Source organism: Capronia coronata (assembly GCF_000585585.1).
Source record: "Capronia coronata CBS 617.96 chromosome Unknown acBCG-supercont1.5, whole genome shotgun sequence".
In the NCBI taxonomy this organism is placed as follows: Eukaryota; Fungi; Ascomycota; class Eurotiomycetes; order Chaetothyriales; family Herpotrichiellaceae; genus Capronia; species Capronia coronata.
In genome coordinates, this window is record NW_006912897.1 from 2,550,397 (window position 1) to 2,562,914 (window position 12,518).

Consider the following 12,518-nt stretch of genomic DNA (forward strand, 5'->3'; position numbering starts at 1 on the left):
AGGAATGACTCTGTTGGATCTGGCGTCCGCCTCAACTTCATCATTCAACACAGATTCACTACTGCTGTTGTGGGAAAAAAAAACATTGAATGTTTTGCCTGCGCTGTGAGGGGACTAGCGCACCATGAGAGACCACAGACTTCCTTGCGCGACCTTCTCCTTGTTACTTCATCCCACTGATCTTAACATCTTCAACAACTGTCACTGTTGTTGACTACTGGCTCAGCGCACACTTTACTTTCTGCTATCGCAAGCGCGATGTCAACTTCGGCGCCCCATACACCCAGTGCCCGTCGCGGTTGCGATGCAGAGATGGATTCCCACCCGTCGCTGTCCCGGCCCTCGCCTTCAAAGCTACCACGGATGATCAACCAGCATGGCGCAGACAGAGCATCTTCCGCACCAGCACGTCGACTGTCATCGCCCTTGAAGGAAGGCTTGCAAATCCGACCTCGTTTGAACCAGTACTACACTCTGGATCACGCCGTGGCGCTGTTCAAATCGGCAAAGAACATTGTCACGCTGACTGGCGCAGGCATCTCGACTTCGCTTGGAGTTCCCGACTTCCGATCCAAGAATGGCGTCTACGATCTGCTGAAAGACTCCATTTACAACGACCCCCAAGAGCTCTTCCACATTGACAACTTCAAAGCCGATCCCGACGAGTTCTACAAACAAGCGGCAAAGGTCTTTCCTAGAATGCAAGGCCTCGTCCCCGCCAAAGGACATGTCGGCTCCACCAAGTCTGCGGACGCGCCATTGGTTCCCTTGGTTCCCAAGTACAGTCCAACTCACGCTTTCATCGCCATGCTCCAGTCCAAAGGTAAATTGTTGACTAACTACACACAAAACATCGATGGACTGGAGGCTGCGGCTGGCGTGACCCCCGACAAGCTGATCCAAGTGCATGGCACGCTGGCCACTGCGAGCTGCATGACCTGCGGCAAGAGAACGACGGCCAGGAAATACATGCCTGTGGTTCGAGCAGGTGGTATCCCTTTTTGCAAGTGCTCCTTGGTCGACGAACCTGGAGACACCAAACGCGACGAGAGCGACAAGACCACGAAGAAGAAGCGCAAGAGACACGAGTTTGAGGATTCTTCTGACTCCGAAGGCGAAGTGGGCACCGAGATCTTCCCCAAGGGCCTGCTGAAGCCGGACATGACCTTCTTCGGCGAGCACATTTCCTACTCGTACGGCCCACGACTGGAGATGGACAAAGGAAAGGTCGACTTGCTCGTTATTATCGGCACGTCGCTCAAAGTCGCCCCGGTCAACGACTTGCTTCTCGCCATTCCGCCCACTGTGCCGCAGATCTGGATCAGCAAGGACCGCTGTCAACGACAGGGTGTCAAGGTCGACATTGAATTGTTGGGCGAGTGTGATCTCGTGCTTGAAGAGATTGCTCGTCGGGCAGGGTGGACTGCGGCCTTGGAGCGGAAGCTGTGGGATAACCAGAAGAGTTCATGTGTCAAGGAGCCGCCGCAGAAAGTGAAGAAAGTGGCACCTCGTCCGGAGCAGGACAAGATCTCTCCCGTCAAACCAGAAGAAGGTCTCCAGATTCGTTGCAAGACTGAGGCTGTTGGCGACAAAGCTCTCGATAGCGACAAGATCAAATCCGCACCTGACGGTGGTGAGAAGAGCCAACTCCCTGCAGGGTTGAACGAGAAGCCAGTCGACGACAAAGGAAAAGATTCGAAGCTTGCTCCCAACGGCGAAGGCACAGGACCTTTGAAGCATGACATCAACGGTACTGGCGCAAAGATGCAGACTGCAAACGCTACCAGCAACGGCGCAGGCTCCAAGCTCTCGAAGCCCAAGCCGAACACCAACGACGCGAACGGCAAACCAACCCCTCTCCCTCCGTCCAAAGTCACAGTCGAGCTCGAAGAAGGAACCCGTTCGAGATGGTACATCCGCCGTGCAAAATGAGTCGCCATGCACTAGGTCTCTTCCTGACGTTCTTCCAAGCGTCGCCGCGCCTTGACCGCCTTGACCCACAACTTGCCTCTTTTTCTTCTCTTGCCCTTTTAATCCCCGTTGTCTCGACTCTTCGACATTCAGCACACCGAGGTCCCAACATGTTGCGCACTGTCAGTCATGGTTCGACTCTCATGGAGTGTCGGGGACATTTTTACTGTTTTGCACACCTTTGCTGGCACTGGGTCTGGAATGGTACGATGCAGGGTTCTTGATAGGGTTGGACATTGTTTGCACGAAATATTTCGGGCGTCGTACGGATGCATGTGGAGATGGGCGGGAACACACCCAATGTGAACCTGATTGACCTGGAGTTTTGACAAAGGATCAGTCTCTGAGTAAGGGAAAAAGCAGTTTGATGACATGGTACCCGTAGTACGGCCTGCGAACATGTACACAGTACGAGAAACGTGATCAGCTCCATCCCTCTGCTATGGATTATTGTCCATAGCCAGCAATTAATAGAAAATACATGATAATGAACATTCAAGATCAAGGACGAGGTGTGGTGTTACTCAAGTTGGTGTTTCTATGCTCTATCCTCGTGCGTCTATTTTGGCCTTACTGTGTCTACTCTGGTGGCTCTGCTGTCCGTTTGGAAAAGGAGCAAGTAAAGCAGGTAGACCAGATTTCCATGTTTCCTCTAGCAGAAAATGGCCATGGACATTCGCCATCACAACTCAGCACATACCGACAAGCAGTTTGTGACCAACCTACCACCCAACTTTGACCATTCGAATCTCATTTTGTGGTTCAAATCATATGAATTCTCCCAACCAACAGTTCCTGTTGAAAGGTTCTTGCAGCAAGTCTAGGAGATGTCTGTCACTCTTGTCTTCCAAAGCCGCATTCATGTTCAGAACACCAATCCCGCAATGCCCTTTAAGAGAAAGACATAGCTAACCCAGAGCAGATCCTCGATCACCACATCTTCGGCCATACTCTTGTCAGAGACCCGACCTTTCCGAACCAACCACCTTCCCAACTATCATTTTCTAGTTCACCCCCTGGCTCCCAACTAAATAGATTGAGTGCTCAGCTTACGGAACCAGTCCATGACACCGGTGTAGACAACGAGCAAGACACCACCGCCAGGGCCCAGTCTGAGGACCTTAGGCAGGAATCCCTTGTAGAGGGCAGCAGCGCCTTCCTCCTTCATAATTGTACCCAGGCCAGGCCATGCCCAGTTGTACTTTGGCACAGAGCCGGCGACCTTGGGAGAGTTCTGGATTCTCGACTTGACCACGTCCATGGGAGTGTTCAAGATGGTACCGACGGTGCCACCGATGGCGCCGGACAAGAAATCATTGAACATGGCCATGGTTTTATCCTTCTTGTCGACCTTGGGCATCAGCGCCTTGACCTGGAAGATACAGCCAAAGTAACCCGCATTCCACAGGATGTGGCGCCACAAGGTGGATTCGAGACCGTTGTACAGCGCGAGAGGACCCTCCGCCTTGACCGTCTTGACCACGCAATCGGCGATGCCCTTGTATTTGCCGGCCGAGGCGCGGTCTTGCATTCGGATCTTGACGAGTTCGAAGGGGACAACGACGAACGCTTCGGTGGCTCCAGCGGTCGCACCTGTCAGGATGGCCAGCGGTTGTGTTTGTTTCTGCACGCCGAACAGGTTGCGGTAGAAGAGACCCCAGGAGTCGTTGGCGGCGAACTTAGTCGCTCGCTTCGGCGCCTCCATCATAATCGGCGCCGCAATCCCGCGGTACAGTCGCGACGGCCCTTCATTCTTCACGATCTTTCGAAAACAGTCTAGCATGCCGTTGTAATAGTCCTGGCCTGGAACGGGTGCCTTTCCCTGGAGTTGTCTGAGTAAGAGGCATAGATTGGTTAGTGAAGAGCAACCTCGGCCAACAAGCAGGAAACATCTTTTGTACTCACACTCGCGTCTTGATGACATCCAAAGGGTACCTATTGGATTGGGTCTGTATCAGCAAGCCGGCTGCGCCAGATACTGTCCGGTTCGGCGCAACTCACATAATGAGAATCTAGTCTCCTGTCAGCCAGGGCTCGAAGCAGTCAAAGACAAAGTGAATTGTTCTGCTCTTGCACGTACCTCAGACACACCGGCGATGGCCCCGGCCCCGAACTGGTAGCCAAAGCCCAAGGGTTTTTCCGTCATCTTGAATTATTGTTGTATTATCCACTCTATGCAGAACCAGCAGGCACCGAGATCGTGGGGGAGAGAAAAATAGACGAGCGACGTCGAGCGCAGAAGAGAGGAGAGGTTGAACAGGACACCGGAGCTTTGAGGCCGTCGGAACACAACTTTCACTGACGGTGGGCTAGAAGGTCAAGAGACAGCCAGGATACTGGAACTCGAAATGGAAGCAAAGAAATTCAGTTCCGCAGGGCGTAAAAATGGCGAGCTCGTATGCGGGCGACGGGGCGCAGAAGAGGATACCAGGAAAGGTACTCGGATGGTTGGTTTGGGGGGGGTTTATTCGGATCGTGCCTGTGTCTGAGGTGGTCGGGTTGGAGTTGGCCCTCCACTAATTACAGGCTAGACAGCTTGTATAGCAGCCGGGACTGGTACTGGACAGTGTATGACCTGAGAGTAGCCCGACACACATGGGGCCACTACCGCAGTCGGAGACCCAGATGGAGACTCCTTGGACCTAGATGGAGAGTCTTCATCTCCACTGGAGAAACCCAGACCCTGGAAGTGCAACGTGTGAGTTCTACTCTGTAGGTCAACCTCGCCTGCGCTACAGTACATACCTACACTGCAGGTGCGCATAGTCATGCAAAACAGACTGCGCCCTCTTGGACAACTTTTCTTAGACACCTTCGATTACTCCTGAACTGTTGGACAGGTTCATACTTCACAAATCATATTCGAGAACGCAATCCCAGAAGACCGTCCACTCCTAGTCCATGCTATCGAGGTCCGTGTCTGTCTACGTACAATACAATCCTTCGCCCTGCGAGAGTCTGACTGGCAAGGAATGGAAAAGAGGAGATGGCAAAACGAAGGGGTATCAAAGCTCAACCAAAGTCAATCATCCATCCTCAAAGCACAATCACTCCCAGATTAATGATGGGAAAGGAAAAAAAGCAGAACCCATGAAGCAACCGATATGCAGAGAGAGAAAAGACTCCCGCCCTCATGTACGCTCTCCGCCACAGTCGACCTATAACCATTCCATCGATCTGTGCTCGTACCACTCAAAGACTGTGGCTCTCCCATAATGGCATACTGATGCAGGCCGATGTGAGAGCATCAAGCACGGCCGAACCCCAACTAGTCGTCATGCTCATCAATTCATCTCCATAAACTCGTCTTCTTCCTTAAAGCTGATCCCCGAGTGACCGGCACTGTGCCAGAACTGAGGTTGTCCAGGTCCGTTGCTGCCACTGTTAGTGCCACTACCTCCACTGTGGAAGCCCGGACTGAGCTCGAAATTGCTCTGTGGACTGAGACTTGAATTGCTCTGCAGTCTTTCGCCGGCGACGTTGGTATGTCGAGGAACCCGAAGTCCACTACCATCGGGTCTCGAATACGCAAATGTGCTGGAATCGTTCTTTTCCATTGCATCCATCAGCTCGGACCGCATGCGCTTCTCATCGTCCGTAATCTGAAACGGCCACTGACCGCCGATCGACGCAATGTATTGAGCCAATTCATCTTCTTGTTGGTATTTCTGAAACAGCGCCCACATCAGATCACGTGTCCAGCTGACTGCGCCGTTGAGAATATCACCCTTGTTGGGTCCTTTTTCTTTTTCCTCTATGGGGAGCCCAATCGTGATGTTGCCTGCCGTGCTCGCGGCACGCCGACCTGCAGCCCCTGCGAGCAATGAGGTCGCTGCATTCGGAGGACTCATACTTGTGGGACCCACAGACGGCGACAGTGGCCCATTGGTCTGAAGTTGCTTCTTGACCTTGTCATCTTCGAGACGATGCAGTGGCACAAGATGTGACAGATCTTGGATACGCTCGTTGATATTGTCCCGGCGCCGTCGTTCAACAGCATTGTGCGAAGCTCGTCGTCTTCGCTTTTTTGCTTCTACCGTCTCTGAATTGCTGAGTCCGTTCTCGACCTTGGCCGGCAAGGAGGCATGCTGACTGGTACCGAGGGTTTCCGAGATACCTGCATGATGGAGACCAGCGCCAGGCGATGACAAAGGCGAGTCTAGATATGAGTGCAGACTTCCGGGGGTGCTGTCATACTGGCCAGAAAGCGTTTTGGAGTGTCTGCTCTGCAGATTTGGTGCTCTGATCGGTCGACCATTTGCGAGGCTACCGGATTCTGGAGTTCCAATGTGAAGGCCCGCCATAGCTGAAGAGTGCGGAGTCACAGGAGTTCTCTGTTCTGATGACTTTCGATTCGCGGACTGGACACTGGGACGCTTCCCGAACTGCGATCCTTGTAGAGGTGACATATGTTGTGGTATCGAGCCCATTGGCCGGAACTGGGTGTAGTCGAACGTGCCCAAGAAAGGACTTTGAATAGGAGGCCCGTCTGGAGTACTGGAGTACATATTGGACAACTGGCTACCTTGGGCCATGGGAATGGCACCTGAGCCTCTGATACTGTTGGTCTGCTGTTGCGGCATCGTGGAGAAGTCGTCGAGCAATCCTGCGCCATTGTTCCCAAAGTCGAGACTCTCCAACAATTCGTTGTCGTCGTAACCTGAGTTACCCATACTGAAACTAGCCGACATGTTTCCGCCGGCAAAGTTGTTGTATTGCATCCCACCGAGACCGGCGTTCTGCATGGACAGCTCGGTTGGGTCTATGCTTGTGCCATCTTGGGCATTCCCGAATTGACTCCCGTAGTTCTGAGAGTTCCCAAACGTTGAGGCAGACACGAACCGCCGGGGATTGTTGCCATATTCATCCGGTTCGCTCTTGATGTATGGCATCGTGTTCGAAGTGTTGGTCATGGTTCTAAGAAGAGAAATTGGAGAAATTGGAGGGAGCCTGTGTCGCCTTGAATGTCGCAAGCTAATGTGCTTGCAATGTAGTATCTCGATAGACAAGCTAGAAGTCAGACAGCGGTAGCCATCGGATGATTGGTATCAAGTAAGGATGTGACGTGGAGAAAAGCTCAAGTGCGGATCTCAAGGTAAGTCCCGTCCCGAGCGTGTGGAAAGGGACCTGCTCAAGTGTCGTAGAGTGATGTAAAGCGTCAGGGAGTGACCATGTGTGCAGTGACCTCTGCTCTGAAGAGTGACAAGGCTGACTGCAGCATGCGCCGTCAGCGGTGATTCACAGTCGCTTCGGCGTTATTCCGTCCTATGGTCTCACTTGGAGTGCGCACTGGGTTACAGACGTCAAGCGACTTCAGAAAGGCGATGCGGGCGATTGCCGACACAGACGACCGAAGACGAAGCCAGAAAGTCTCCACCAGGATTGTAGGTGTATGTGAGGTCGAATCCGACTTGAATGTGTCGTTGACCGCCTCTTCTGTCTTGTGGAATATCGTAATCGCGCCTTACAGCTTATAAAAAGCGCACACAGAGATGGACCGAGGCCGGAGAGGGATGCTGTGTTGCACCGGTAGGTTTGTGATGGGGCTTTGAATCGACGGTATCGACGCACACCGACTAGGAGGGGCAGATCGTGAGTAATGGAGTTGTCGAGGTATTGCCGGGAAGCGCAGAGGGAAGACTGTCTGTTGAAGTCAAAGGTAGTATTGTCGTCGCAGGTAGCATTCAGTCCAGACACAGTGTTCCGTAGTACAGTGAGCCTGTGCAGGTGATGCGATGTAGATGGGAATAACGGCAAAATGTGGCAGTGAAGGCTGTCGAGGGCGAAGTGCAGTGCAGTGGCCGAATCGAGTCAACAAGCCTGCGGTCCGATGTTGCCGTGACGCATACGCAGAAGAGACCGCCGCCGAGTCCCAACTTCAAGTTTGGGACAGTGCCAGTGCAGTGCAGCAAGTGTCAGTGGCCCCCTTGCTGCCAGAGTGGCCAATAACTTCAAAGGTTAAGGTGTCGAATCGAACTTGAAGGTCTGGCCTCGGCCTTGGCACCGGGAGGGCTTGGCCTGCGCTCCTCAACTCGATCAAGTGAACTGCAATGCAGCTGAGGTCGACGGGTGTCAACGAACCCTGGGCCACCAGGGGTCGGCTGCCAGTGTAGGTACTGCGGGTCGATATTGCAGTATTAAACGATGATGCGTACGTTGACACAGGCTTACAGACTCGGAGCACTCTCAGGTAGAGAGACCTTTGGGGACTGCTTGTCGTGGGGCGTGGCCGCAGCTACTAATCGAGGGGTCACAGACAAAAGGCGATGCGCCAATGACCTGGACACAAACTACCAGGCTGGCCAGGTAGGTACCTGGAGGACGAAACGGATGATGATGGTGCTCGCTACATTTGCATTCCCTCGGCAGTCCTTTATATATCATGCAAGGCTACCCACCACAGCTCCAAGCTCCCACCTTCGGCTCTACGGCTCTACGGCTGGATCGCAAATGCCACTTCCCTCTTCACTACAGGCGCAGCCACATGAGGCGGCGTGGCCTACACCCCAATCAAAACCAATGTGGTATGTGGACAAGGCTTCGATCCTGGGAAGGTCGACATGGACATGGGTGCCTGTGCGGGTGGAGGCCACAAGAGTGTGTGAGAAGTGGAAGGAATTCAAGGCGGGAAGGCGACTTGGACTGATTCACCATGAGTCTTTCTTCAGGTTTGCCAAATATGCACTGATGTCTCGGGTGCTGGAGAGTGTGGGATGGTCATGCTGCTCTACTATCAAGTCCCGCCTGGCTTGCGAAGGCTGAATGCACACCATTACTAGTATTTACAACCCCCACCTCCGTTGTTGTCCAGCATGACTTGTGTATCGATGTAGTCATTATCCCAGAGTTAGATCATCGGAGCTGAATTTCAAGGGTCAAGTGCCCCCTGCCCGATCATTTGTGAGGATGGTCTCTCCCTCAGCCACGGTCACTTTTCTGGCCTATTGAGGTTGCAGACCTCGTATTGCGTACTAGTACCGATCCGTTTCCAGCAAAGAGGCCGTCGAATGGTTCGATGACCATCAGATGGAATAGGTGTCATGCATTGTCCCTTCATGACCTCCAGGGAAATAGTTTCCATGCTGTTGCAACGCCAGTAACGACCAAGAAAGTTGTTAGCTTGAGCATCGTGATACTGTGCAACTTGACCGTAGACTTCAGCAGACGAACTTGGTGCTGAGAAGGAGTTCGTCCATTTGCTCAGAGAAGGAGAGCTGTTCAGAACCCTGATCTGCTTTGCACCTAAACTTACCTTGTGCAGTACGACGGGAGCACTGTGCGGGCCGTGGCAGGACTTGGGATGAGATCGACCGCCACTGGAAGGGTCTTGGTATTCAAGTTAGACACTGCATGCGGCCGGAACTCGACAGGGTCGGATGGTTCGTACCGATGGCTGATGGCTGCTGGCTGCTGGCTTTCAGCGGTGCTAGTTAGTTAGGTAGTCACAAACCAGGCGCGGACGAGTATCATCCTCGTAACGATGATTCAAAGTTCCCCGACTCGAACGCAGCACTCATGGGTGATGCTGGGCGGGCGCCGTGTCAACTGTGGCCAGGGTGTCGACGCAGTATGCGAGTGATAGATACATGAAGGGGGAAGACAACCATGGTTGATTGGATGATGCAACTTCTGTCTGAAGCCAGTCCTTTAGCGCAACGGTGACAGCTTTTGGATCTGCGGCTGGCTGGCAGCGGGAGGAGTCTAGTCTTCTATGCAGCCTGCTCCTTCGCACACCTCGATCAACGCGGAACACCTTTGTTCAGTCTCTTTTCCCATTGTTTGTGATTTACTACTATCACTGCATTGACATCCTTTACTCAACCTTGTCTCTTCTCTACGCCTTTTCCGGCTACCTCGGTGGACCCCGCGAGAGACATAACCCACAAACCTGCAGGCAGCGGTTACCTACAGTCTCGCCGACCTTGCTCATGCTGTCCTCTCCGCCCACACCTACGTTCAATTGATGTGCTTGTCTCTTCGAATCAACGGGACCGCCTATGCGCTGCCTTTAGCACTCCGCTTTCCACAAGATCAGCCTCGATAAACAAATCAGGTCACAAGCGAGACCCTCGAGTACAGAAGGCTTGCCCGGACTTCGTTCATTCGCCACCCCTCTGTCTCCCATCATTATCAAGATACAGGGTTCTTCCAAAGTTAGGAGGAAGCTAGAGGGTGTCCGAAAGACTACAGACCAGGAAGTGGGCAGAAGCCTCTCGCACGCAGTCACTTGAGAGAACAAACAAACAACTAGAAAGGAGTGGAGTGATCAGGCAGAATGACTTCGTCCGCATTTCGAGATTCATTGAACTCCCTAGGGTGGTCTCGAAGAGATCCGGACGTGCCGGTCAACACCTCCTCGTCGACACCCTTTCTGTCCACGCTCTCGTCTCTCAACCCATTCGGACAAGGAGGCTACGTTCAGTTACCTACACATGAGGCTCCAGGAGCGCCTTTGCCCGCGCCGACGAGAAGAGAAGAGGAAGAAGGATGGTTTGCGTGTAAGTGGGATATGTGCATCTTCTGCATGGCCAACGTGTCTACAATGCAACGCCCGACCAGGGAATACTGACACCAAGGTCTGCACAGTAAGCCGATGGGATCGGCTGCTCGTTTTTGGAGCATGCAATGTGGCCGCACTGGCCTGTTTCGTTATCTGTTTTGCGCTGTTTCCGGTTCTGTCGCTCAAGCCGCGCAAGTTTGCGATTCTGTGAGTGTTTTCTACTTCTCGCCCTTCCTTCAGTCGGGCTACACACCACTATCTTTTTGGATCCCTAGCCATGTGACCACGCGTAACCCCATGATGATGTCAGCTATTCTATCTTAAGGGTTGATGGCTCATCCTGGGGGATGGCCCTTGGCGAACCACCCTTGTTTGCCGTTTCTTTGACAACTAGAACTTGAAATCGTGCATGTGGCTTTTCTGGAAGAAGGTGTGTGTGACGCTGACGCCTTCTCAATAGGTGGTCGGTTGGGTCCATGCTGTTTCTGGCCTCCTGGGCTTTCATGATGGGCCCATTCCAATATGCTCAGCACTTGACCTCAGGTGCTAGGCTACCTTTCACAGCAGCCTACTTTGGGTCCATCATCATGACCATTTACTTTGCCGTCGGGGTATGTAACAAAACAACCTCACCACAAGAGACCCCGGCTCACAATTTCGGTGCTAGCTTCATTCCACTATCCTCACGCTCTTGTCTTGCATTGTACAGCTCGTGGCTTTGGTATGGTATCTGGTCAGCTATTTCCCCATGGGCAGCACCGGGTTGCGTTTTGCGGCAAGGGTTGGTGGAGGTCGGGTAGCCGCTTGGATGAACGACTAGCTCTGCGGTAATCTGCAGTATTCCATCGTCCTGGTCGACGTGGAAGATACATTGGCGAAGTTTCCTCACCGGTCAGGCATGTTGCATTTGGCCGCGTCGCTCCACGAGTGGTTAATTTCGGGTCGATGTGAACATGTCTCAACGCCGAGGCGTTATGGATGCATGCCGTCGTAAAGCATTGACAGAGAGCGCATATTGTCGGTATCACTCGATGCGCCTCCGCACCTCCCTTTCGCCATTTCCAACTCCTCTGACTGCATCCGTGATAAGATCTCGCAGTTCTCTCTGGCCTTCTTCCGTGTGAAAGTTGTCTCTGGCCGCCAACTCTTCAATCCTCCTCCTGAAGTCCGGGTCCGGTTCCTGGTCGAGGTTGCTAGCTGTTGCATCCGACGCTGTGTCAATGTTTAAGGTCATATTCGGTGGGAGAGGTGGGGGGTGTTGGACGCCATTCGAAATAGAAGCGCCGCCTGAGGCATGTTCTTGGAGGTATGCTGCAACTTCCGGAAATTCTTGTTCGGACAGGAACTTCTCGATTGCAGTCAGACCGTCGTCATTTCGTACTTCGAGGTCGATGTGTAATTCCTCCACCAGACATTTAGCTACGTCTACCGTTTCCGTGACAAACAGGCAAGTTTCGCCGTCCTCATCTTTCAAATTCACGTCGACCTGGAACTCGTTGACCAGCGATCGCAGGAGATCCGCATGGTCGTAGGAAGCAGCAGCATGCAGGAGGGAATACCCATGGGCATCTTGCGCAGAGGCTAGTTCTGGCTTAGAACGAAGGAGAGGCAGCAAGCGCGGATCCGGGTCTGGTGTGACTGCAGCCAGGAGGAATGGATTGAGATCGGACATTTCGAACGAGAGGGTGGCGCATTGATGGCAAGACCAGTAGTAGTGGTAGTTGACCTTCGCCCTCGTTCAGTCAAATTTTTGAAACATAAGATTCCACTTCACATCAGACCTACAAAAACCTCCGGCGTAGACGAAAGGCACCAGAAAAGGACGACCTGGAGAAAAATGATGGGGTCTGTTTGAGGCTGGGTTGTGTATTATGATTGGGCATGTGGCGACCACGTTAACCACCGGGAAGTCAAGAAAGCCCTGGACGTCATATTTTTAAATTTCATGAGCAGCAAGGCTACTAGTATTATCGCTGCTAGAAGAATACAACATACATAACCAGGCTGCAGTGAGCACCACAATAAGCCATGATCGAGTAATACCTGC

General features: G+C 52.8%; 6 protein-coding genes across 6 annotated transcripts; 3 read left to right on the forward strand and 3 right to left on the reverse strand.

Annotated features, from left to right (window-relative positions):
• Positions 1 to 312: 312 nt before the first annotated feature.
• A1O1_06601 (uncharacterized protein) lies at positions 313 to 1,932 on the forward strand (the record flags this gene model as incomplete). Its single annotated transcript, XM_007727479.1, has 1 exon — positions 313 to 1,932. The coding sequence occupies one exon, from the start codon at positions 313 to 315 to the stop codon at positions 1,930 to 1,932; it is 1,620 nt and encodes a 539-aa protein (XP_007725669.1).
• A 1,066-nt stretch (positions 1,933 to 2,998) lies between these two features.
• A1O1_06602 (uncharacterized protein) lies at positions 2,999 to 4,117 on the reverse strand (the record flags this gene model as incomplete). Its single annotated transcript, XM_007727480.1, has 4 exons — positions 2,999 to 3,803; positions 3,877 to 3,906; positions 3,973 to 3,983; positions 4,052 to 4,117. The coding sequence occupies 4 exons, from the start codon at positions 4,115 to 4,117 to the stop codon at positions 2,999 to 3,001; spliced, it is 912 nt and encodes a 303-aa protein (XP_007725670.1).
• Positions 4,118 to 5,255: 1,138 nt separating this feature from the next.
• Positions 5,256 to 6,884, reverse strand: A1O1_06603 (uncharacterized protein; the record flags this gene model as incomplete). The annotated part of the gene is made up of 1 exon (XM_007727481.1): positions 5,256 to 6,884. One exon carries the CDS (start codon positions 6,882 to 6,884, stop codon positions 5,256 to 5,258), a length of 1,629 nt encoding a protein of 542 aa, XP_007725671.1.
• Positions 6,885 to 8,265: 1,381 nt separating this feature from the next.
• On the forward strand, positions 8,266 to 8,616 carry A1O1_06604 (uncharacterized protein; the record flags this gene model as incomplete). Its single annotated transcript, XM_007727482.1, has 1 exon — positions 8,266 to 8,616. A coding segment is annotated over one exon (351 nt), but the record flags the coding sequence as incomplete, so codon positions are not given.
• A 1,630-nt stretch (positions 8,617 to 10,246) lies between these two features.
• Positions 10,247 to 11,291, forward strand: A1O1_06605 (uncharacterized protein; the record flags this gene model as incomplete). The annotated part of the gene is made up of 4 exons (XM_007727483.1): positions 10,247 to 10,469; positions 10,558 to 10,678; positions 10,932 to 11,082; positions 11,139 to 11,291. 4 exons carry the CDS (start codon positions 10,247 to 10,249, stop codon positions 11,289 to 11,291), a joined length of 648 nt encoding a protein of 215 aa, XP_007725673.1.
• A 204-nt stretch (positions 11,292 to 11,495) lies between these two features.
• Positions 11,496 to 12,143, reverse strand: A1O1_06606 (uncharacterized protein; the record flags this gene model as incomplete). Its single annotated transcript, XM_007727484.1, has 1 exon — positions 11,496 to 12,143. One exon carries the CDS (start codon positions 12,141 to 12,143, stop codon positions 11,496 to 11,498), a length of 648 nt encoding a protein of 215 aa, XP_007725674.1.
• Between the last annotated feature and the right edge of the window lie 375 nt (positions 12,144 to 12,518).